This window comes from Diceros bicornis, chromosome X (genome assembly GCF_020826845.1).
Source record: "Diceros bicornis minor isolate mBicDic1 chromosome X, mDicBic1.mat.cur, whole genome shotgun sequence".
In the NCBI taxonomy this organism is placed as follows: domain Eukaryota; kingdom Metazoa; phylum Chordata; class Mammalia; order Perissodactyla; family Rhinocerotidae; genus Diceros; species Diceros bicornis.
Window position 1 is genome coordinate 78744861 of NC_080781.1, and position 25206 is coordinate 78770066.

The 25206-nt window shown below is 35.3% G+C and overlaps 1 protein-coding gene across 8 annotated transcripts in view; it reads left to right on the forward strand.

Moving 5' to 3' along the window:
- Positions 1-25206, forward strand: part of DACH2 (dachshund family transcription factor 2) — a 495523-nt gene that overhangs the window by 202930 nt on the left and 267387 nt on the right. For all 8 annotated transcript variants that reach the window (XM_058536286.1, XM_058536287.1, XM_058536291.1 and 5 more), the window contains one exon: positions 24836-24948. In XM_058536286.1, coding sequence (XP_058392269.1) covers positions 24836-24948 — 113 coding nt within the window. The remainder of the gene's footprint in view (positions 1-24835; positions 24949-25206) is intronic.

Below are 25206 nucleotides of genomic sequence, written 5' to 3' on the forward strand. Positions count from 1 at the left end.
GTGAGGTAAGGTTTAAATCATAATTTTACACACATTATTCACATTTTTCTACTAAGTGGTCATTGTTTCATAGAAAAATCAAGGTATTTAAAGAAGAAAGGCATTTATCTTTAATTATAAAAACACTGCCATTATATTACAATGCTTGTAGTTTGTCATATATGATAGATAGATATAGGAAAATATATGTGGTTTGAAAATTAATGTCTTAAACTTCAAACCTAATTCTTAAACATATTTCAGATACTACCGTATATTTTAGTATGCCAAATTGAACAATGGTAATTGTGGGTGAAATTTTTTAGTATAGATTGTTGGGATATTAATACTGTATATGACTTTCTGCATATTATTATCTTAAAAATAGCTAAAATAAAGAGTTGATGGAGCTGTCTACCCTCTTTTCTCTTAAATATGTAGTGTGTATAGATGTAGCTCTGTGTGTGTATAGTTTTAACCTCTGTTTGATAATAGTATTTCGAACCTTATGTAATTTGCAGATTAGGATAGAAGAGGCTAATTAAAAATCTTTGAAATTTACGAGCATTTTCCACTTAATCTTTCTATGTGATCAGATTATGAATTAAAAGGATATAAATTTAATAGATCCACTTAAAGTGTGCTGTAAATGCTGTTCATTCTTTTAAAAATATATTTCAATTTGTTTATAGTTTATAGTAAATCACGTTGCTCATAAGTAATAAACATAAAAATATCTTGACCAGTTATGAGCTATGCCTAGTTTTTACCGTAATGTTTTCCCTGCACATTTGCTTTCTCTTAATTTACATTGAAAAGCTTAATTTTTGACTACAGAAACATGGCTACCTATCTCTCTTCACTTGAATATGTTTTTCCTCTATTGTATTACTGTAGTGGTTAATTGCAGAAACTCTGGAATCATACTTCATAGGTTCTGAATCCCAGCTCTGCCGCTCCCTGTCGTGTGACCTTGGGCAGATCATTTAACTGTGCGTAAATTTCAGGATTTTTGCCAGAATGAGATGACTCATTCTAAAGCACTTAGAAGTGTGTCTGGCACTTGGTAAACCCTGTGCAACTTATTATTTATTTCCACTGTACCTATCATACCCTCATTTTTACCTGACAGGCCTGTCCTTTCTCTGGCCCCAAAACAGTTCATTCCCATCTCCATGATTTAGTCTGGACTGTGTCTACCATGCATGTTCTTCCTGCCCAGGTCCCATCCAACCTTGAGACCTGGCTAAGGGCTCCTTTCCTCCATAAAGTCTTCACTGACTCCTTTCTCTGAACCAGCTCCACTTTTCCTTAGTTTTCTTCTATCACAGCCTTTGTTATTTAATCATTTCCTTATTTCTTTTGTTTGCACCAGGCTTACAGGTGTGAAACTTATAGTCCACTTGTTTGGTTTCTGTCACGTAACTTTAAAATGACTCCTAGCCCCCTGCTTATTCTGTTCTGTTGTGGTTGAGTTTGTTTCTTCCACTCTGAGAAGGTGCTCTTCTGTTTATTAAAAATTAAGGAATGAAAAGTTATTTGTCTTACATTAGGTTGAGAAATAAACACATACGATATATAGTGGATTTAGAGCCAGACAGATGAGGGCTACAGTCTGGATCTGCTGGCTGGCCTTCAGCAAGTTAGCCTCTTTGAGGTTTAGCTTCCCATCTGAAAGTAGGGATAATAGTACTCATCTCATGGAATTATGTAGGAATTAAATGAAGTTGATGTGAACCTTAGCGTAATGCTCAACACATAGTAGGTGTTAATTTGCTAATACTTGTCCTTCCTTTTAATCATCCCACAGCAGTAACAATACTCATAATAATGAGCTGTACATTGGAATCCAAGCCCTTCTTTAACTGAGATCTGAAATGGAAGGGACAGTGAAGAGTCTATCCAGGAGCAGTGTGGAACTAAATTTTTTAATTTCTTCTCTGCGAGACCAGAATGTATTTTAATTTTAACACATACTATTATTTTTTAAAGGAAATGAAAAGTACTGAGATCAGGAAGCATCTGTTTTGGGCTTTTTCAATCAGAACATGGAAATTAGCTAAACGTAAACACTTAGGTTTTTCCAGCTTTCACAGAAACACAAACTGTACTCCACTGGGGGCTCATTGGAATTGGACTCACTTTAAATGTAATTTCTCTGGCTGTAGTTGTTTCAACTCTAGTAACAGCCTATTGTATACTCTTTCCTGTTTGATTTTGTGAACTGGGCATAACTTTTTCTGTAATCTAACTCAACCTGCATTTGTGTATAAGGTCCTATGTCAGGAACCTTCATGGGCTTAAGGATGAAATTGGTAAGCCCACACGGAACTGGCCATGTTGACCTATTGTAGTGAGAAGATCTAGCAGAGCACTTTTCATCAGCTAGCTTCTCACTAAAGATCTATTTAATTTGATATTTCAATTCCTAGAGAATAGAGCTCTTTCACAGAGCGTGTATGTAAGACTGTTTACTTGTATTTATTTTTCAAGCTAACCTTTTTATAAATGACAGTCTTATATTGTAAAATACTCAATGATAGTTTAGGTTTAACAGTTTCTCTTCTGCATCACAACATACATTTTAGTGAAAAATACTTTTTTAAAATAATAAAATGTCCAATAATAAGTGATCTCTTAATTATAACCATTCTTACCAACTACATGTAAATTAGAAAAATAAATTCTGATATTTGTTATAAAAGCACAAAGAAAATCTTTCTCCATGAAGTAAAAGTTGTAAAATATTTTCAAATTGTAACCACTATTCAGAGGGTACAGTTAACACAGGAGTTTAGAGTTAAGCAGACCTGATTTTGAATTTTGTTACTGTGTGACATTTGGCTAGTTATCTAATCTCTATGAATCTCAGCTACCTAATCTGTAAATTGAGGATAATAATATATACTTGCAGAGTTTTGGTAGGTATTATATATGTTATATAATTATATATATATATATTTATTTATTTTCTGTATCTTTATCTATCCATCTGTCATCTATCACACTCTATCACACTTTATATATCAGTGTTTTCATTTACTTTTGCTTGTACACAATCAAATTCAACTCAGATAATAACATGCATCATTTTCAATAGTCCAGATTGGAAAAATGAAGCAAAGGAAAAATGCTTAAAGGGATTATAATGATTGTTATGGAAAGTGCCATGAACTGGAAATCAGTAAACATGGGTTGCAATCATGGTTTCTCTCCAACTAGCTGTGTGATCATAGATAAGCAAGCCATTTCACCTCTTTGGGCTTCAGTTTCCCTATTCGTACAGAAAGAATTTGCACTAACTGTTCTCTAAGGTTCCTTACAGCTTTAACTTTCTAGGATTCTTTAGGTTCTTTGACTCTTGAGATAGCATAGCATAGTGAGTCAGTGTGCTGGACCTAGATTCACATTACCTGGGCTCTAATCTCAGGTCCCCAACATAATAGCTGTATGACTGGGAAAGTCATTTATATCCTTTGAGCCACAATTTCCTGATCTTTAAAACGAGCATGAGGGCCAGCCCTGGTGGCCTAGTGGTTAAGTTCGGTTCAGTTCCCAGGTGTGGACCTACACCACTCGTCTGTCAGTGGCCATGCTGTGGCGGCAGCTTACATACAAAAAGAGAAAGATTGGCAACAGATGTTAGCTCAGGGTGAATCTTCCTCAGCAAAAAATAAATAAATAAAAAGAGCATGGCAATAATAGTACATACTTCATAATGTTCAGATTGTTAAATGAGCCAACATATATAAAGAACTTAGAAGAATTCCTAGTACATAGTAAGCATTCACTAAAAATTACATATTATTATTACCCAAAGCTGCAGAGGAGGTGTACTAATGAAGTATGCCCTGCTCATATCACATCCTGATGATGCAAGCACTTATCCATAAGGCAGTCCATCAGTGGGTATAGCCAGTAATTCAGCATGATACTTTACCAACATCTATTCCCATATTGAGAGCTTCTTACTTTGAATCTGCATAGAACTGAATGACCTGTATTTAGGTCTAATGTTATATTTCCCTGTATTGTTAGATATCTTTTCATGAATTCATATCTTACATTTCCAAAGTACTTGAGGACAGTATTCATGTCTTATACTTCCTATTGTCCCTCATTCAGATCACCTGACATTGGACCTTGCCTCTAGTAGATGCTCATGAATAGTTGATTGATGATACAGATTTTAATTCTTCCCAGAGTAGTCGCGTTAAAAAAAAATCTCCAAAGTTCTCATTTTGAAGTTTAATAAGACTCTAGATACATATTTGTGGAAGAATGCAGCCTGAATCATGGTGAGCAAATAACAATATTGGACAATATGGATGATAAAGATTATAGATGACCTCACTTCATAAATTACATTTTATGCTAAACTGCTTTCACTATTACATTTCTGACTGATTTTTCCCCCAAATAATGTATCTTTATATATTATATTTCTAGATGTCAAATGTTGTGCAATAAAGTTGGACAAATATTTTTTATAGTTAGAAGAAGAAAATTCTTCTATTGATTGGAATTTGAAAGTCTCTAAATCTATTCTTTATAATTATTTAGAATGTCTACTTAGTAGACATTTGCATGAGACCTTAAAACAAATTGAGTAGAAAATTTCTAGAAAATAACCTCTTTGGACAACAAGGATATTTACTCTCTTATTAATGTTTACTTAAGAAAAAGCTATGTAATCAAAACCAGGAAGTCCCAGTATTTAGAAGGAATCTTAAAATCTTTTTACCTGCCACCATTTGGACATAGTTGCAGAGTGCATCCATGTGCTCTCTTATTTCCCCTCCATTCGTTTTAACTTTAACACACTCACATGATGTATATCATAAAATGGAGACAAGTTGTTTTTTATCTTTTTTTCCCTAAATAGGAAAAATAACAAGTACAGACGTCTCCTTTCTGCCTTGTTGGATCAACATCCACTTCATTGTAAGCAAAGTATTCCATGTCTCCTTCTAAAAACAAACCAAACCCAGGCTAATTTTGTACAATGTCATAGCGAAGGAGAAAGGGTAAACTTCCATTACTGATCCCTGTACTGGGGGCAATTGTGGATCTTAGAGCTGTGTGCCATCACTGGTCTCATAATCTGGAAGCAATACAGGAGATGGCTCTTAGAAATAGAAATAGAAATAGACAGTCTGACTATATCTGAATAATAATGCCAAGAAATGTAATGCTGGTAACTAGCAATTGAGTTAGGGCAAGTTTGTTCATTTCTGGTAGAATCAGATCAAACCCAGAGACTTCAGTCCCTTTGAGTTATCTGGGTTTGAGGCGGCCATGTGCTGGTTAGATCCTATAGTGATTTCCTGGGGCTTAGTAGGTCTGGAGTAAGGCCTAGGCAGTTGTAATTTTTAAAAGGCTCACAAGTAATTCTGATGTGTTGCTAGGATTGAGAATCACCAGGTTACTCTTTTCTATGATAAAAATTGTTTCCCTTTTCCATTTCTTTCAGGATGAACTGCTTTCCCAGTGAGACTATAAATTTAGTGAGCAATGGTATACTGTAAACATTAGAGTCTCAACATTGGTAGACTTTTTAGGTTAGAGAGTTGTAGCCCATGTCTTGTATACATGGATAGGTCCTTCCAATTGATGCATGGGTGGATTCACGAATATAATCATATGTGACTGGATTTGGAGGATTGGAATTGAGGACCATTAGCCAAATTGGCAACCTAAAATACATTAAAATCAGCCTAGATATCAGAAATAAACTCCAAGTAGAAGCAAATTGAATTTCTTAATATGTATTATGCACTCAATAGGTAGAAATCCTCAGAATAATTTCACAAGAAAATAAAACTATAGCCTAAAATGTGAAAAGTTCAGTCAGCTAGTCTGTCTTCTGGCAATTTGATGTACACAATGCCTTTTACTCAAGATGTTTCACTTGTGTGGACAGAACCATTGTACAGGACAAACCTTAACAGGATGACTGAATTTCTGATTACTCATGTAGGTATTTTGTTGCAATACAGTTGCCATTTCAGAATGTTAAGTCTGTATAGGAAGGGGAGTTTTGAAATACAAGGATCCCTAATTTCTTTACAAAACAGCCTGTATGCACAATGATGTCAGTAAGAGTGGCCATAATCAATATTCAAATAATAATTTATACAAAAATATAAAATATTTTATTCAACAAAATGTTTGCTTCTACATGAAAAAAAGAAACAAACCTTTATTTTGGCAGCAATCATTTCCAAAAGAAGCAAATGTTTTAGTCACTGTGGCCAAAATAAATGTTTTCTTTAAGGCTGTTAAGGCAGCCAAGTGTTTTCATAGCATTTTTCAGAATGTTTCCACCCTTTATTTTCACAGAGAGAGTCTCTCTGCTTCCCACCCATCACCCTATGGAAATATTTTGAGAACGTATTTTGACCATGAAAACCGTGAAAACATTTTGAAAATGTTGTATTTATAAGTGTTAAAAGGATGCTCTCAGTTTAAGAGAGATTAAACAAAAATGGCAGTCAGTATGGTGCAGTTGGAAGAACGCTAGAAGCAATAGAACTAGGTTCTAGCTTTGACTCTGTAGCTTACTTGTTGCGTGACCTTTAACTGATCACTTCACCTCTCTTGGCTTTCAATTATTAATTAGCAAGATGAGGGAGTTGTACTAAATGCCATATAATCTACATTTTGCATTTCAGTAAAATATATAGTGGGTACACGTGTCTTCAGACATCAAAGTATCCAGTATATTTTAAAATAAAAAACGACCCATCTCATATTTTTATTTTTCCAATGGCAAATTCTCTTAGCCTTGTGTTTTATTTAAAGAAATAAAAACAAAGAAACAAATAAAACAAACATAGTATTCTAAAACCTGAATTAAGTATTGCCAGTTATGTATCCTCTATCCTCTAGCAACTATGGATGGATTCAATTTTTTCTGTACAACACAATTGTCTCTAAAACCAGTTTAAACAATTTCCCTCTTTGCCTCAGTTTCCCGGACTGAGCAAGTAAAAATACCTGCACTTATCTTGAGTTAAGTTGAATAAAGAGGAAAAAAGGTGAATATGAACACTAAGTGAACCATGAATAGTATTTTTTCCCTATATTATCATTTGTGGTTTAAAACTTTAGGCTGCTTATGGAGTTCTAAGGACTTTTACTCAAACAATATGGATAAGAAGTTTAAGAAAAGCAAAATATGATATTCATTACTTATTATACTACATAAAAAGCAAAATGTTACATAAATTAAATAAACTATACCAACTTAACAGTTATAAGATTCTTAATTACACCACTACTACCAATAATAGCTGTCAAATTATTAAGCACTATTATTAAAGACTGCATAACCAGGCACCACTCTGCAGGCATATTTTTTGTCTCTCTCTTGTGCGTGCTCGTGTGTCTGTGTATCTTTACTACAACTCTGAGAAGTAGGTGCTAGTACTTCCAATTTGCAGATTAAGAATCTGAGATGTATAGAAGTTAAATGTCTTGCCCAGTATCAAATGAAGTGCCTAGGTACAGCTGGCAATAGGCTCAAAACCTGGTCTACTTGACATTAAAAGAATTTAAAACTTCTGTGTTTCTTTGTCACACAACTGCATCAAGTAACAGCCTTTATAATAGTAATGCAATAGATAGGTGAAGGGTATGAGCTGGACAGTTTCATCAGTTCCTAGAGACCTTTTCACTTGGACTTTAGAATGAGTCTAAGATAGAAGCAATCTTGATTGCCCTGACAAATGATCTGTCTAAAGCAAGGCCCCAAAGTCAAACTCTGGTCATAATTCTTGGAGGTCTATTTTGTGCCTTTTGACTTAGAAGGCCACAAAGTGCTCTCAGCTCATTAGTGTGGCCTAAATGGAGAGAGTACTGGCCCTGCTCTAGCCTGACCATGGTTGTTGATCTCTGCCTAGTTCTGAATGACAGTGAAACTCATATGGCTGCAAGTGAGCAAATAGTGTAACGAAGTTACAGGAAGACATAGCTGTGACATTTTGCATACATGAGACAAGGCTTTAGCAAATGAAGAAAGGTATCAGGCAGTGGAATTTTTTTTATTTATTGGTTTTTAAGGACTGCTCTTGATTTGTAATTGCTTCTAAAATTAGAAGTTTTCCTTTGTGGGTCAACTTTTAAAACTCACAAATAATGAGTGCTTACTAAAAGCCCAAAACTTGTTTAGCATCAATGATGTATGTAAGTAAATATAAAGATGCAGACATCTTCAAGGAGCTTGAAATACAGTTAGGAAAATAAAACATTAATTAAATTTTAAATTGGAGAGTTACATGAGAATATCAGGCTAGGATATAAGAAATGTCACAATGAAGATGAGTGGAATGAACAAATAAAGTGTTGTAACTTTAGAGCTGTGATTGGGCACCTAACTCCTATCCTCGACATCTCACAATCAATATATTTATGTTGAGTATATATATTCTAGACTGGTATTGTCCAATAGAAATATGCTGTGAGCCACGAATGTGATCCCCCTGTGTAATTTTAAGTTTTCTAATTGCCACATTTAAAAAGTGAAAAGAGGCCAGCCTTGTGGCATAGTGGTTGAGTTCAGTGAGCTCTGTTTCAGCAGCCTGGGTTCACAGGTTCATATCCTGGGTGTGGACCTACACCACTTGTCAGCCATGCTGAGGTGGCGACCCACATACAAAATAGAGGGAGATTGGCACAGATGTTAGCTCAGGGCTAATCTTCCTCAAGCAAAAAAAAGAGGAAGATGGGTGACAGATGTTAGCTCAGGGCGAATCTTCCTCACGCACACAAAAAAAGTGAAAAGAAATAGGTGAAATTAATTTTAATAGTATGTTTTATTGACTCCAATATATCCAAAGTAATATCATTGCAACATGTGATAATATAAAAAATATTAATGATATATTTTGCATTATTATTATTTTTTGTACCAAGACTTCAAAATCCAGTGTGTGTTTTAGTTATACAGCATCTTAATTTGGACTCACCACATTTCAAGTGCTTAGTAGCCACATGCGGCTGGCAGCTACCTTATTGGGCAGCATAGCTCTAGACTTATACAGGCAAATAGGAATTCGAGCTTTGTGACCTTGTGCAAGTCATTTAACCCATCTTTACTTCATGTTTCTCTTTTGGACAATGGGACAATATTAGTACCGACCTCATACAATTGGGAATAAATAAAGTGAATACGTATAAAGATGCAAACAGTGCTTGGCACATAAGTTTTCAGTATTAGAAATCATCATTGCTTATTATCATTATGTTTTACTACAGAATATTATAGAAAAAGGCATATTTTGATGTATAAACTTCAATATTTCAGTTATAACTATTATTCTAATAAAAGTACAGTTTAAATTAAAGAAGTGGAATTCTTATCAAAGTTAGAACTATGATAAACTATTTCTTTAATACCTAAATCCATCCTTATTAAACAGGCAAATAAAAGTGAGTGACCATAGTTTTAGCATATGGCTGAACAATGGCATTCCAAATATATTTGCATCACAGATAGATGATTTACAATAACAATGATAGCTAAGTTCCTGGCATAGACATGGTATTAGTGTGTTCATGTTTTGAAGTGCTTTTTATTTCTGCACATCACATTATCTGTATGTGGGGACATACATACTGTGAATCATTCCTCAGAATTGTCCCTGCTTAGGAAACTGGCACTTAGCAGTCATCTTTGACTTTATGTTTTTACTTGGGTTTTTAATTTAAGTAAGAAACATACTTGTTTTATAGTTATGAATTGCCATAAATTTTCATGAATTGTAACAAAATAGGGAGATGGCCTAAACCCATTTATTCATATGTCAATATTTTCTCTTTATCACTTGAATGTTTAATTTTTGCCTGCCTGTTGAATAACATTTCTCTCAAAAGTGTATGATCGCAGATTCTGAAATATTTAAATCTATTATTTCTTGTCTTTGTCACTCCCAATCTAGTCAGTTTTTATTTATGTATTATCAATATTTGTTTCTGGTTATGGAGACTGATAACTTACTTTGTATTTCTTTGATGATATATTCTTAGAGAGCTTTAAAAAATGATCAGTGTTTTAAATGTTTGCATCATATTGAAAATCTTATCTAGTAACATTGTGCTACCAGTGTGTGCATAGGTGGTTTATTTCTTTTGACATATCCTACTCAGATTATAAAAAACAATTTTGGATTTGAAATAGCTAATCTTAACTGGAAGTAAGGACGTTGTTGCTCAGATGGCAGTTGATTTAGTATGCTACCCATTTAGCTTTGTGGATAGTTAACGTACAGAAAAGGAGAATTCTTGATAATGTAGGATGATTAAATGAAAAAACTAGGATTCCAAAGAGGTGGGAGTTGCTATTGAATTCTCCATAAGCTATTCTGACTGCTCTTTTGTCCTGTAAAAAGATAGGAAAAATTGACCCCTATGGAGGCACGTGAAGGCTCCCTGGTATGACCACAAAGATTCTATAATGTTTAACATAAGGAACAGAAGAAGTCATTTAAGCTGACATCTTCAGCTTAAAAATATAGAGAAATGGAGTCTAGGAGGTTAGGTGACTTACCCAATTGTAGCGATAATAATCGCAGTTCCAAATCCGTTGTAACCCTTTCATGCCTCTAACGATGCTCATTTTCACGACTACTAAATGTTTTGGAAAACAGCTTTCCACATGTTTTGATACATAGATATGTTTCCCATACTTAAGTTTAGCTAAAATCAGGTTACTTTACAATGTCTTTCTTCATGAATTTTCATTGCAAATATAATGGTTTTATCTTCAATTATATAAAAAATGAAAATGGTAAGGTCAAATGAAGAATTGTTTTATTTAGAAAACATGACCACAATGCTTTCCTTTCAGACAGTTGTGTGCTGGCAAATGTTTAACACCTGGCTTGGAGTTAGGGTGGGACTAGAGCCCTGATCTGCAGTATTTGGTGATATCTGTGGTGTAAATACTCCCACCATGGCCTATTTCAAGCTGCCAACATGAGATCCTCAATGTGAAGTTAGGAGTTGATGCACAAAATTGGTGCTTGTAAGCTGGTACAAGTTGGTTCTAGCACATCATTGTGCTTTCAGAGCACAAATGACAGACTGGGGATCCAATTCAGGGTCTTTTTATCTCACTGGAGTCCTGATTTTCAGTTTATGGACATATACACACACTCATACATACATTAGACTCCTGAATTTAACGTTTTGTCTGTATTCTCTTTAAAACCCATGTCCATTGCTTTGGTAAGAGATTACTATTTCTCCATTTATTAAAATATTACTTTGAGTTATAGATGCTCGTGTATAGGAAGATGTATACTTTAACATTAATCAGTACATTTCAGGAGGAAAAAAAAACAAAAGAAAAGGAATTTCCCTACAATACAAGCAGTAAGATTTGGGCAACATCCCCGTGTCTTTGACTTCGACTTGAAGTCCTAAATAATATGACATACTTCCTTTAAGAACATCTTTTATCCATATCCCACACTCCCACTCACTCCTTCAAGGAATGAAGTTGTAGAAAAACAATGCCGTTTAAAGTAGAAATCTTGAAAAATAAACTATAAACTTCCAGCGTAATGTTTCAGAGGACGGAAACATCTTGTATTCATTGCAGTTTATTTGGAACACAACTCACTTAGACTTTCTGTAGTACTCTTAGTCAGAGGTGATTAACCACCAATTTTAGAGCACCAACAATTGCACAATGTTAATGTTTAATTAGCAAAAGGGAAGCACCTGTAGTATAGAGGAAGAGACTCCAAGATTAGACTATAGGCATTCAGGTTGTAACAAAAGACAAATTAAATGAGCATACTACTTATCTTCAGGGAAAATATAGTTGCTAAGTTGTTAGATAGCCCCAACTCACGGGAAGTACAAGAAGTAAGTAACCTTTTGCATATATATTTCATTGCTGGCTTTTTACCAATACATTCCAATGAGGAATGTTTGTGAGTTTTCCTGTCCTTCCAGCACAAAGGCAGGCTGGTTGTGCTTGGGAGGATTAGACAGATCTATCACACCTTCAGTTTAATATGTCATGCTTTGCACTTGACATGTTACCTCTCACCCAAAAAATTGATTTGCACCCCTCCGCCCCAGTTCTCTTCTTCATCAGCCTTCCTGTGTTTAAATGGAGGAAGTTATTCTAAATGATTTCTTAACACCTTTCCTTTGCTGCCACTTTCACATTTATAATTATTCTTTTACGAAAGGATGAAAAGATTTAAAATGATTATTCTTGGCAGCAGGCCTAAGGTGAAACCCTGTTGTATTTAATGTGTAAATTATAATGTGTGCAGTTGTGAAGACAGGTTTGTGAAATGCTCATGTAACCTCAAAAATTTAAAGGGAGCTGTCAGAGAGTTTGCACTCTTTAGTGGCTAATATTCATTGAAAAGCATCTCATAATATGTTCTATCTGAAGGGTAAATGAGTAGTTTAAGTTAAACACAACCACTAACTTTCTGGAAGACAGGAAGATAAAGGATACAATAGCCTCTCAGCGAGGGTTTAGGAAAATGCAAAACCCCTTCCTTCCTCAGTGTTACTTTGAAGCTTATTTGGAATGATTAATTTTCCTGTGGCTTAATGTAAATTGAGAATTAAATAGAAACTGTGTTACCTTGCTGACCTTGCTTCCCCAATTTTCAAGCTAAACTTGTGGATGGCTTTTCTAACCAAGTGCATTTGAAGCAGAATCAATCCTTTCATCTAAATAAGAAACTAAAGGAAAACATTTTTTAGTTTTTATATCCTGCCAATTTTCAAAAAAGTTTCCTCTCTAAATTTAAATTACAAAAATATTCAGTGTGCTTCTCTCCTGTTGCACTAATTAATAACCCTGCTACCTGTTAATTTTGGTATTTTAAACAAGTTCTGGGAGAGTTCAGGAGAAAATCGATATGTTTGGCTCTTATTTCTACCTCCAAAGCTCCAAAGGAAGTCCCCCAAAGTGCTTACATAGCACAGTACAAAGTACCCTGGCAAAACACTCAAAATAATTCTTTTACCCCTCCAACCCTTCCTCCCTTCCTTCCTTCCTTCCTTTCTTGCTTCCTTCCTTCCTAGTTAATGTTTACTTTGTACCAAGAACTATGTTAAGCACAATCAAGCAATACCTATACAATAATATGCAGTCCCTATTGACTAGAAATCTAGAGTCTAGACAAGTAGCTATATCATATTTACATTTATTTATTTATTTATTTTTGAGGAAGGTTAGCCCTGAGCTAACATCTGTTGCCAATCCTCCTCTTTTTGCTGAGGAAGATTGGCCCTGGGCTAACATCTGTGCCCATCTTCCTCTACTTTTGTATGGGACGCTGCCACAGCATGGCTTGATAAGCAGCGTGTAGGTCTGCACCCAGGATCTGAACCGGTGAATCCCAGCCCGCCAAAGAGGAGCACGCGAATTTAACTGCTACACCAGTGGGACAAACTGTTCACTTTACCATGGTGCTGAGATGAATTTAATTTACATTTATACAATGCCTAAAAGGATGAAAGTGCTATACACATGCAGGAAATGCCTTACTGTTCTGAAGAGGGAGGGAGGGCTAAAGTGAGGGTTATCACCAGCTCTTTCATGAGGTGGATGTTGCATTGCTCTCAGTACACCCCATTGATGTGGTTCAATTGCCAAAAGTACTGTGATTTTGACCTTGATAAATACTATTTTTTCTCAAAAAGGAGAAACAATCAACAGGTTTTACTGCTTAGGGTAGGCTTTAAACTGTATTTAGCAATTATATAATAGAGCATGTTAGTTGAATTTATCTTAGAAAAAGTTATCAGTGATAAAATACTTTAAATTTTAGGATATAAAGGTTTATTTCTACCTATATCCTCCTGTCTTGAGGGGGCGTTATTTAACAGCATATTTGTTATTGTCTAGCCTGCTGTGCCAGAAAATAGCATTCCTTCAAAGCAGAAAATAAATAACCCCCAGAAAGAGAAAGTCCAAAGGTGGTGAATACATACACTGTGAGATTCTGTCACAGAAAGTATTTTCTAGTACAATAATTATAATAATATTAATATAAGAGTAATGAACTAGATAAAAGCATGATACAAAAAACAAAAGCAAAAACACACCAGAAAAATACATACTCTCATTTCTCATTTATAAATACAATTCCTTCATATAAACTTTGAAAAGGTATGTAATGTTTTTTACTTCCTTTCCCTCCCTATATTTGGGGATAAATTTTGTGCTTTCAAGTGTTAAACAGTGAACATAAGAGTGCGTATATATTCATTTTCTCACAGTAAAACTGTGGTTTTCCATTTTGAGCTGTGTCAGGGCATTTTTCTAACTTTGAACTGCACTGTGTGTTTAGCTATCAGGAACGTGCCCACAGCAGCATATCGTATTCTTACAGGCCTGCACAGGATTTGAATCTAAAGCTAACTTGTGAAGTTTGGTTTCAACTCTATCTTGCATTAGTTAGAAGTCAGTTTTAAGGACTTGAATCACATTGCCCTTTTTTGCTGTCTTGTCTTGTTGCTAGTAGGAACTATAGGGTTAAATTGTTATCAGTGGTGTCAGAGATTCTCACCTGAAATGGAGACCCACATTAGCCAAGGATGCTATTAATTTCATTTTGCTTCAGAAAGTGGTAAAACATTCTATTGGGAGTGAAATGTACTCATGAGGGAACATTAAAAAGCAGGCTCTTTAAATATTCAAATTACATTGATTTTATTTTTTCTATGGTTAAACAAAAGACCTAAGTAATAGGTATCGGGGAAAATACCATGTTTTTAGAAAAAGATTCTCTTTTATAGAAAGAGTTTATTCATACTGTGTGAGGGAAATCTAGAGGGAAATAAGAAAATAATCTTTGCCTGCTGTTGGATTTGGTGTTTGTTTATTTGAAGACAGTGAAGTAAAAGGATATTTTGAAGGACTGAATACTAAAAAGCTGTTCTTTTGACTTAGAACAGCTAAAAAAGAAAAAAACAAAACAGCTTCAGGGACCCCTAAAAAACAGTATCAAAGTAATTGTATGGTGCAGCACACCACTACTATATAAAGTGAAAATCTACTGAAATTGAAAAATTCTGCTTCAAGATGCTCACACATTGGCTGTTTCTTTTTCTCGCACATTATTTTATTTTGGAGGCTTTTAGAGACAGGAGTTTCCAATTCCTCATAATTCCTTGAATCAAATCGTTTGGGTACCCATTTAGCAGATGATGAAATTGAAGCATAGAGAGGTTGAGTTTCTCAGAATCACCAACTGAATCAATGGCACAGATAAATTCAGAGTTTGAGTTCACAGTCCATTGCTGGCCTATTGAATTGTGCTGCCTCATGGAAACTGTGATTTAGGAAGAAAAATTAATTTTTTAGAGCAGTGTATTAATCTGTATCCAGGCTGCACTGTCTTAAGATTTGCTTGTGATATTTGAATCTATCCAAATTTACCTGACTTCAAAATGAAAGTGAAGGAGGGCGGGGAACCTTATGAGACCATCCACTTGCTCATAAGCATGTGCACTGCCAGGGCAGTCTTAAAGGTCTTCATGCCCATTTACTAAAGTGCAGCAACTTATCTATGATTACGCCACAATCAGCAACAGAGAAAATTAGAATTAGTTCTCTATTTCCTACTCAACTACTACGATCTATTCTGTCTTTGATGAAAATTGTCTTTATTATTTCAAAGCAGGAAATAGATGTGGGACAAGGTTTTTTTCTGGAGGGAAATACCTTAAAAATGTTTTCCTGTCAAAGTAAGGAATGGGGAAGGGAAAATAATGAGAAAGAAATCTGTGCATAAACACGTATTACATGTATTACAGTTACCTGTAAGAAAAATTAGAATTGTGAAATTAAAATGTAAAGCTTGAACTCTTGAATTCTGCCTTAGAAGTAAGGACTTCTAGGGATGTAAATTAAGTATGTGGTAGGAGATGGTTGAGAGAGTTGGTAATTCTTTTAGCGCTAGCATTCAGATGAAAAAACTACTTTTTTTAATATGTAAACTGCAGGATACTATATCTCTCTAGCTAGATTTCTTTTTGGAATTCAAAATGATTTTAGTGGAAATTGTAAATCTATTAATAACTGTAAGCATAGTAACAATACTCTCTTACATTTGTATAGCATTTTTTATAAAATTGTGGTAAAATACATATAACAAAATGTACCATCTTAACCATTTTATTTCTTTATTTTTAAAAATTGTGTTAAAAAACATGTAATGTAAAATTGACTATACCATTTTAAGTGTACAGTTCAGTAGTGTTACCTATATCCACATTGTTGTGCAACAGATCTCCAGAACTTTTTCATCTTGCAAAACTGAAATTCTATCCCCATTGAACTACAACTCCATATTTCCTCCTCCCCCCAGCCCCTGGCAAACACATCTACTTTCTGTTTCTATGAGTTTAACTACTCTAGATACCTCATATAAGTGGAATCATATGGTATTTGTCTTTTTGTGACTGACTTATTTCACTTAGCATAATGTCCTCAGAGTTCATCCATGTTGTAGCATGTGTCAGAATTCCTTTCCTTTTAAATTGTACAGCACTTTTAACTTTTCAAACCAGTGTTCATATATATTGATTATCTACACACAACTATCAGGTGAGGATAATGCTATAGTATTATGCACACGTTTTGCCCTTTTTGGGTAATTTTCCATAGAACTAATGCAGCAACTTAACTTCAAATATAAGCTAAAATAGACGGATGAGAAAGTGGAAAACTATGTATACTTTGAAGTTAATGATTTATCTGCTTTTGACCAGAAATGTAATATGGTTCTAATGATCAGATCCATAGATTACTTAGTTTACATCTCTAATCTTAAAGTGAGAAAACAGATCTAGAATAGTCGTGTAATTTGCCTGAGCATATACAACTCAATAATGGAAAAACTGGTATATTAGTTTTCTGCTGTTGTGCAACCAATTGCCTCAAATTTAGCAATTTAAAACAATGCCCATTTATTATCTCACAGTTCTGTATGTCAGAAGTCTGGAGGGGCTTGACTGGGTTCTCTTCTTCGAGTCTTACAAGGCCAAAATCAAGGTACTGGTCAGGTTGGGCTCTTATCTGGAAGCTCTAGGGAAGAATCTGCTCACAAGCTCATTGAAGTTGTTAGCAGAGTCTAGTTCATTTCAACTCCAGGACCTGTGTACCTGTTTCCTTGCTGGCTGTCAGCTCAGGGTTGCCCTTGGCTTCTAGAAGCCACCTGCATTCCTTGACACATGGCCCCCTCCATCTTGAAACCAGCAAGTGAAAAGTTCTCTGATTTCCTCTCTATTTTTAAAGAATTCATGTGATTAGATTGCATCTACCTAGATAATCTCCTTTTTGATTAATTTAGAGTCAACTGATTGGTTACCTTAATTACATCTGCAAAATCCTTTTTGCCGTGTAATGTAACATAATCTCAGGCATAATATCTCATCACAGTCACAGTTCTAGCAATTAGGGCTGGAAATCGAGTTGGAGGAGAATTTTGGAATTCTGCCTACCACAACTGTGATTAGAACTCAGGTTTAACTCCCAGTGCTTTCCACTGCACTGCACTGAATAGCTAATCTTGTTTACAGTAGTTTTATTTTAATATGAGTTGCTAATATTTACCCATGTAGAGCAAAATTTTAAAAAGATTTTAAATCAGCAAGGAAACTGGCTTCTGTGTCAATTGAATGTATTCTTCTGGCTATATCTCTAACCATAGAGACTAATGCAGTCAGGTTAATAGTATTTAGCTTCCAATAGGTCTTGCTCAACTTCCTAAGCTCTCCTGAGTTGTGATATTAACACCATGCTCCTGCATTTTCTGATTGACATTCAAACTTGAAATGTTAACTATTGAGATCATCATGGGATTACACACAGACTGACAATTACCAATGGGACTGAATTTGCCAGATATGAAAAACAATATGTTGGCTAGTTGTAATAGGCTCCCTAATGCTGCTACTAAAGTGCCCTTTGCAATAACCATTAAAGAAAGTCTGTAGGATGATACAAAGTAAAAGGCAGTGGCCTTTCAAAAAAACAGCAGCAGTTACAGTAGGTTATACTGAAGCATTTCCCAGGCAGTGGAGCTTAGCAAAACATGTCCCCAGGAACCCTAATACCTTGAAGATGTTTCACAATGAAAGGGTTCTAGGGTCAAATACTATGCCTAGAAGGTAGTGAATAAATTCGTCCAGCTGGAGTAGAAGACTCATTTAAGAAGTAATTGGAGGGCCGGCCTGGTGGCTTAGCAGTTAAGTGCGCGCGCTCTGCTGCTGGCGGCCAGGGTTTGGATTCCGGGTGCGCACCGACGCACGGCTTCTCCGGCCATGCTGAGGCCAAGTCCCACATACAGCAACTAGAGGGATGTGCAATTATGACATACAACTATCTACTGGGGCTTTGGGGAGAAAAAAGGAGGAGGATTAGCAATAGATGTTAGCTCAGAGCCGGTCTTCCTCAGCAAAAAAGAGGAGGATTAGCATGGATGTTAGCTCAGGGCTGATCTTCCTCACACACACAAAAAAAGAAGTAATTGGAAAGAGAGAAGAAAGGTATATTGGTGCAGAGTGCCAGACTAAAGCATTTAGACTTTATTTTGTATGCAGTCAGGAAGTGTTGAAGGTTCTAGAGTAAAATATGACTTAAGCAAAGGGATATTTCACCAAAATTCATAACAGTTTATGTAGAATGGATTGGAACAATGAAGCAACCTGTTTAAAATAACCTGGGCATGATGTGATGAGGGCCTAAATTAGGGTATTAGAAATAGACGTGGATAGAGATGGAAACTTGTAACACATATTATAATGAAACAAAAATATTGGAGACTGAAAATGAAGGGAGAGGATGAGGAAGAATCAAAATTACCCTCAAGTTGATAGTTTCGGCCACCGAGAACATGCCTGTATTGCTAACAAAACAAGAGAAAGGAGGTGTGGAGAGTGGGATCTGGGGAGGCATATGTTGAATTTGAGGTACCAGTGGAATGTAGCCAAATGTGAATGTTAACTTCTTATCCATTCTCTTAATATCAGAAGTTTTGCACAGTGATATACACTTTGAATTTAAGAATGCTTTTATTTTAAAAACATTGTGTCTGATAGTGATATGATGCACCTTAGAAGGGAGAATGTTTATTTAATTTGATTTACTAAGGTGCATTGAATCCACTGATGTTAATAAGAATTACACAAGCAGAACAAAAAGAGGCGGCTAATAATTCAAGTCATATACCAACATTTCTGTTATATAATCTTTGTTAATTATACTAAGACCTTTATTCAGTCAATTTATGACAAAAAGTAAACTTGTTTAAAGGTGCTAACACCAGGCCTAGAGCACATTTAATTTAAATAGGGAGCAGAGTCAAGTAAATGAAGTATAAAATAGCTTCACAGTTATATTTTCTATCAAGTGAGTAGTCAACCTTTAAATTGTCTATTACATCAGATTTCTTTTTTTACTGAAGGAAAAAGAGAAACTCAGCATTAGCAAGGGAATTAAACACCACAATTTAAAATAAAGCTATAAATAATTCAATTTATTACAACTATGAGATTAATGCATAAACATGAATCGCTCTACATGATCCTTGATGTTGTAATGCATGATCCATTAACGAGTACAGGTTTTCCTTCATCCCCTAAACACTCTTATGTTAAAGATAATTTCCTTAACTTTCCTAACTTTACTGGAATGCTGATGTTGATGCTTTTAATATATATAAATTTAAGTTTTGGATATGCTTGTAAGAACTGAAAAGGGGAGTAAATGGTAATGAAATATAAATGATCTTGCCTCTGCTGTTTTTTTTGTTCCTTGTATTGATAGCTCCTAGAGACATGGTGAGCCATACTTTAAGTTCCCATGAACCAAGAGCTGATTGACGCCCAGTTTAACATAAGCACCATTTTATGAGAGTTACCATAGTGACCAAGTTCCAGTTATCAGCTTGAACAATTTCGTATATGATTAATGTTAATTGCTCATTTTGCATGGATGACTTTTTCCCGGTTGCTGAATTGGTTACTGCTGCCTTTGATCTGGTTGGGAATACAATCCCGTGCAATAGTTAGACAACTGATCAGTTTGCCAACACTGGAAGAAGATGGATTCAGGTTGCTGTGAGGTCAGAGTTTGTTTCTCTTCATAAACACTGAAAGGTCAGGTAGAGTTTAACTACCACTGGCATCCTTGAAATGTTGTAATAAATGTCAGACCTAAGAGATTATTATTAATCCATGATGCAATTAAAAGTCTTACTCTTCTGGCAAAAAGAGATTCTTATTTAATTTAACAAGCATGTCGAAAGTCAGAGCAGCATTGTCACAGTCAGGTAAACAACACCTTCAGAGCTAATGTCATTCTTGGTTTTCTTGGCTTCTAAAGTAAGTGAAAAAAAATGACACATTCAGGGACTATCCCAAGGGATTTTAAATATCAGTGATAGCTTTGAAAAGTGAATCCCAGGTCAGTGCTAACAGCTTGCACTTCAGGAATCCAATTGCAGTGATCTTTACAAGTTGCTGCTAATACCACCCTTAACTGCCACTATATCCTCAGCAATTTGTTCAGTTTGTCCCAGAATATTACAAGTGTTTTTTAAAGAGTAGTAGGCCAAGCTTTCATTGAAGAAGATGGCATGACTTGTGATTCCTCACTAAATCTTGTGCTGGCCATATGATTTATATTAAATATCTTGAAGGCTCATAACATCACTAATTAATTTATTAGCAAGACTTTTTTCTTTGAAACAACAAAATCCTTTACCTTACTCAGTTGCTTACTCCTTGATTCGTATACAAATGGCTGATGACATGAAATAAAAACAACTCCAACAGTGGAATTTCATAATCTTAGTGAGCAAAGTATCAGCTACTTTATCTGTTACAATGGAATAGATATATCACAGAATGTGTCATATCTTGACACCAGAAGACCTACTGAATTTCTCTCTTAGGGAACTTCCAACTCTACATGGTTTATAAACTGCGAGGTAATGCTCTGATGGTAATCCACTTTAACTGCAGAAATACAAAACATTGTTGATATATATTTCAAGTTGGTTTATTCTTCAATCTCGGGAAGCTGAGTTACCATTTCATTTCTTTTAAAGAATTTTACAGAATGAAGGAGAACATACATAGGATAAATTACGTTCAAGGATGACCTGGACCCAGAGAAAATCGTGAATCTTTGGTATAATTTCCCTCCAAATCACCTATAAATGTTACACCTAATGTTGATTCTATAAAGCTGAAGCTCTCAAAGATTTAGCTGAGTTATTTAATAAAAGTTTTGCTATTTCATGGGGTCGTTTGCCTTGTACCTTAACAACTTTCATTTATGGTGTTCACGGGTGATACATCCACTGAGCCATTTGGGTGGGAACTTTAAAAAAAAGGCCTGTTTTATTTTACAGAATACAAATAACCTTGTAATTAAACTGAAAACAAATAATTGCCAACAAGCAATTATCATTCAATTAAAGAGTAATTACATGGTTATTTGTGCCCTGTAAAATAAAGCATTATTGAAATCAGTAATGCAATCAATATTTTAGCAGAAACAGGATGCTGCAATGATGGACCTTTCAACCTATGCTGATTAAATTGTCATCCAAATAACAGTTTCCTAGTTAAATTACCACATGTTTATTTGTCTTGATTAATATGCAAATATCTGCCTGATGCTAATAAAGCTCTTAAAGATAAGAAGTATGGCAGGATCATCTATCAAGAATGATCTTTCCCAACTTTCTACAGAGTCCTCCATAGTTTTTCATCGTGTTGTCAGGCTTGTATTCTTTGAAAGGAAATGTAGGAATGTTAGTGCTAGGAGTGTCTTACTACAGAGGATCATTAGTTCTAAAAGTAAGAATAAAGCTATCTTACGTTAGTAGGAGTTCTATTGATTATAAAGCACATTCACCATTTTGATTCTAACTAATTTACTCTAGGGGCCCAAGTCTTCTTTCCAAGAATAAAAACAGAAGCATCTGAATGTGATTTTTGCTCACTGATAAATTTAAACAAGTTTGGAAGTAGATATCACACAGTCATACTCACTAAAGAGTTAATTTTAAATAACAGATCAAACACACATCTCTACCACTAGACCATAAGCTCTTCAAAGACAGAAGCCATGCTAGGTTCTCACGATATATCAATGAACAAACAGACCAAAACCCTGGCCCTTGTCAAGCTTACATTTTAACCTCTGTGATCCTGATACCTAGTACCATGCCAAACACACACTGAATGGGCACTTAGTGCACATTTGTTTACTAGATGATTGAATACGTGATATTGCCACTCACATGTATAACTGACTCCAGGGACCTTTAGTCCTTGAGTGGATCTTGAAACTTTTTAGGGCCTCTCAGAGATAACAGAGTGGCATCTACCCTTCTTTCACCTTGTATATAGTCAGATTTGAATGGATCATACTTTGAGGCTCCTATAATTGTTGTAGAGTCCAGGACTTAAAAATGATTACCTGATGATTAAATGATGCAACTGGTTTGCTATTCATGTGATCAAGGAGAATAGAGCAATCTAAGGAATATTTGGAAGCTGTAGCAACAGTGAAATAATATTTCCTATTATTATTAATTAATTGATTTAATTAACCATTTGTCAGACCCTACTGTGTGCTAGATACTATGAGAATTGCTCAGGATACAGTGGCAAACAACATCAGACATGTATACTGCCTTCATGGAACATACATTCTAGTTGAGGAAACTCACAATTAATTATACCAACATCATAAAATTATAAACTTGAAAGAATGTTAGGATGGAGAATATGGTCCTCCTTGTTTATAGCATATGTAGTAGATACTACCAAGCCATTTGTAACATAAGTTGTGAATTCTCCAGTATAGATCTGATGGTGGGAAATTTGACCAATTTTTTCCAATCTTGGAATTTAAGGTAGAACCATCAGACTAAGAGGGCTCTAATGCATCCCAAGCCTCAGTCAGCTTATTGGAAAAAAGCTACTTCAAATTGTGAGATTGACCGAGAAATTTGGAACAGAACTTGTTAAACCGTATGGCTTTCAAAGTATGCTATCAACAGCTGGCGTATCATATGGAAGTAGAGGGAGTATCAGGTTGCTTACTTCTGGAGGCAGCCTGTCTAAAAGCGATCATGAGCATGACGACAGCACTGAAATGTTTACGTTGAAAAAGTACAAAGAGTAATCAGGTGGACATGAATAAAGTTAGTAGGCTTGAGTTCTGACAAATGGAAAGACACAAAGAAGCACTTAGAAAGGACAGATTTGCTGTGGATTATTCAACAAAATAACATGCCCTCTAATGACTGGATATACCCTGATGGACATTGTTCAGTGATTTTGGGATTATTTAGGACATTTGAAGTAAATAACATATTTTTCTTGTCACTATTCCTTAAAAGAGTTAGGAAGCTATAAGATAGGGCAAGGGCAAACAGGATAACAACACTGAATGAAATAAAATAAATTATGGCCCAGAATCGAGTAGAAAAAGGGAGAGGAGAGTCAGTTTATAAAATTGAAATGTTAGATGAGAAAAACAGAATCTTTCATGCTAGATTGATATATAATATTGATATACAATGAAAGAAAATAACACCAGCACAGAGTATGAAAAATGAACTGGGTAATGGTACCTCTGTGTAAGGTTGCTGGAAGTTGTCTTCATTTAAAAGCAGAGTTTGTCTTACACTGATGGAGCACTTTGCTACTGCAAAGTTGATAGAGTGAGGTTTAACTTAAATTTCTTTGTGAACTAAAAGTCATTCTGGAAATGTTCTCTATCTGAACCTCATACATTTTTGTGGCTTGGGTTATTTAATATAGTATTTTGCAATATTTTGTCAAAATCCTATTATTCAGCTTTGTAAAGTGCATTTCTACTAAAAAGCAACAGCAATATCTTAGGCAGCATTAGAATGTAATATTTGAAATATATTGGGTGACTTGAGAATGACTTGATCCTAATATTCGATGACTTATAAGTCTCTTCATCGTGGTGACAGCTTCCAAATGATGTATTCAGTACACTGACTGTATTAGGGTACAAGATGGAGGCCAGATACTGACTTTCTATTTCATTATTTTATGGATTAACATTTGCAGCTGCAATTCCTGAACTGTTCACAGTGGGTGAGGAATGTGCAAATGGAATAGGTTAGGTTAATGTTATAAGTTTAGCCTCAACTCATCAGTTAAAAACACCAATCATTCTGTGAGAAAAGACAGCCTAGATTGCAAAGGTGGCACGTTTTGTTAGTGCAGCCACTCCAAAAGAGTGCACTGCTGGTTATAGAGCCTGGTTTAAAAAATAGGTAGGAGAAAACCTGCTGAGGGTGGGAGTCCCTTGTTCCTTGTGGGCTCCCAGCAGCTGTGGAAATACTAATAAACGTCGGGTCTTATTCTGCATCTCTCAGCTCTTTACCCCTCACCTCTGGCATGCTGGGCAGAGACTTAATCACTTCACATTCTATAGAATCTTAATTCCGTGAGTCACTTTCTCCCATCTGAGTAGCATGTGTTAATACCAGAGATGAAGTGTAGCTTTAAGAGAGTGGGCAACTTTGGGTTTCTCACAACAAAAGCTGTATTGCAAAGTGCTGACTTGTAAATGGAATCTAAACTAGAAATTGGTCTTTTATGGTTTTAATGTTTGCCATAACTGTGTTGGGAAATTTAGTGGAAAGGAAAGTATTAGTCTTTTAATAATCAATGAAAATAATCTTTAATATACTATTCTATCACTCTTGACAATTAGACGAGACTTAGGAGGCAAATGTAGCAAGTGATGGTATTTCCAACAAGAATACATTTTTAACCTGATCTTTGTTTGTCTTTTTTTCAACAGTTCAAGGCCTGGCAGGCCTCCTAAGCGTTCTTTGGGAGTGTTGCAGGACAATGCTCACCTTCTGCCCCATTCAGTCCCAGGCCTCTTATCACCAGGACTTATCACTCCGACAGGTAATAAAATCCATCCAGTGATCAGCTATCTCTCTTCATACTGCCCAGTATTTGAAATAAACTAATATTGATCTCACTGCCCTGTCCTTCAGAGCTTTTCAAGCTCTACTAGAGGTTACATTATTGAATTTTTTGAGTATTCATGAAAACAGTTTACTCCAGTGACTCAAATCAAATGGACATGACTTTTTAAAAAAATTGTCGTTTCCTTGCAGAAAATCTCTTTCAAGTCTTTATTGTGTGTATGTATTTATGTTT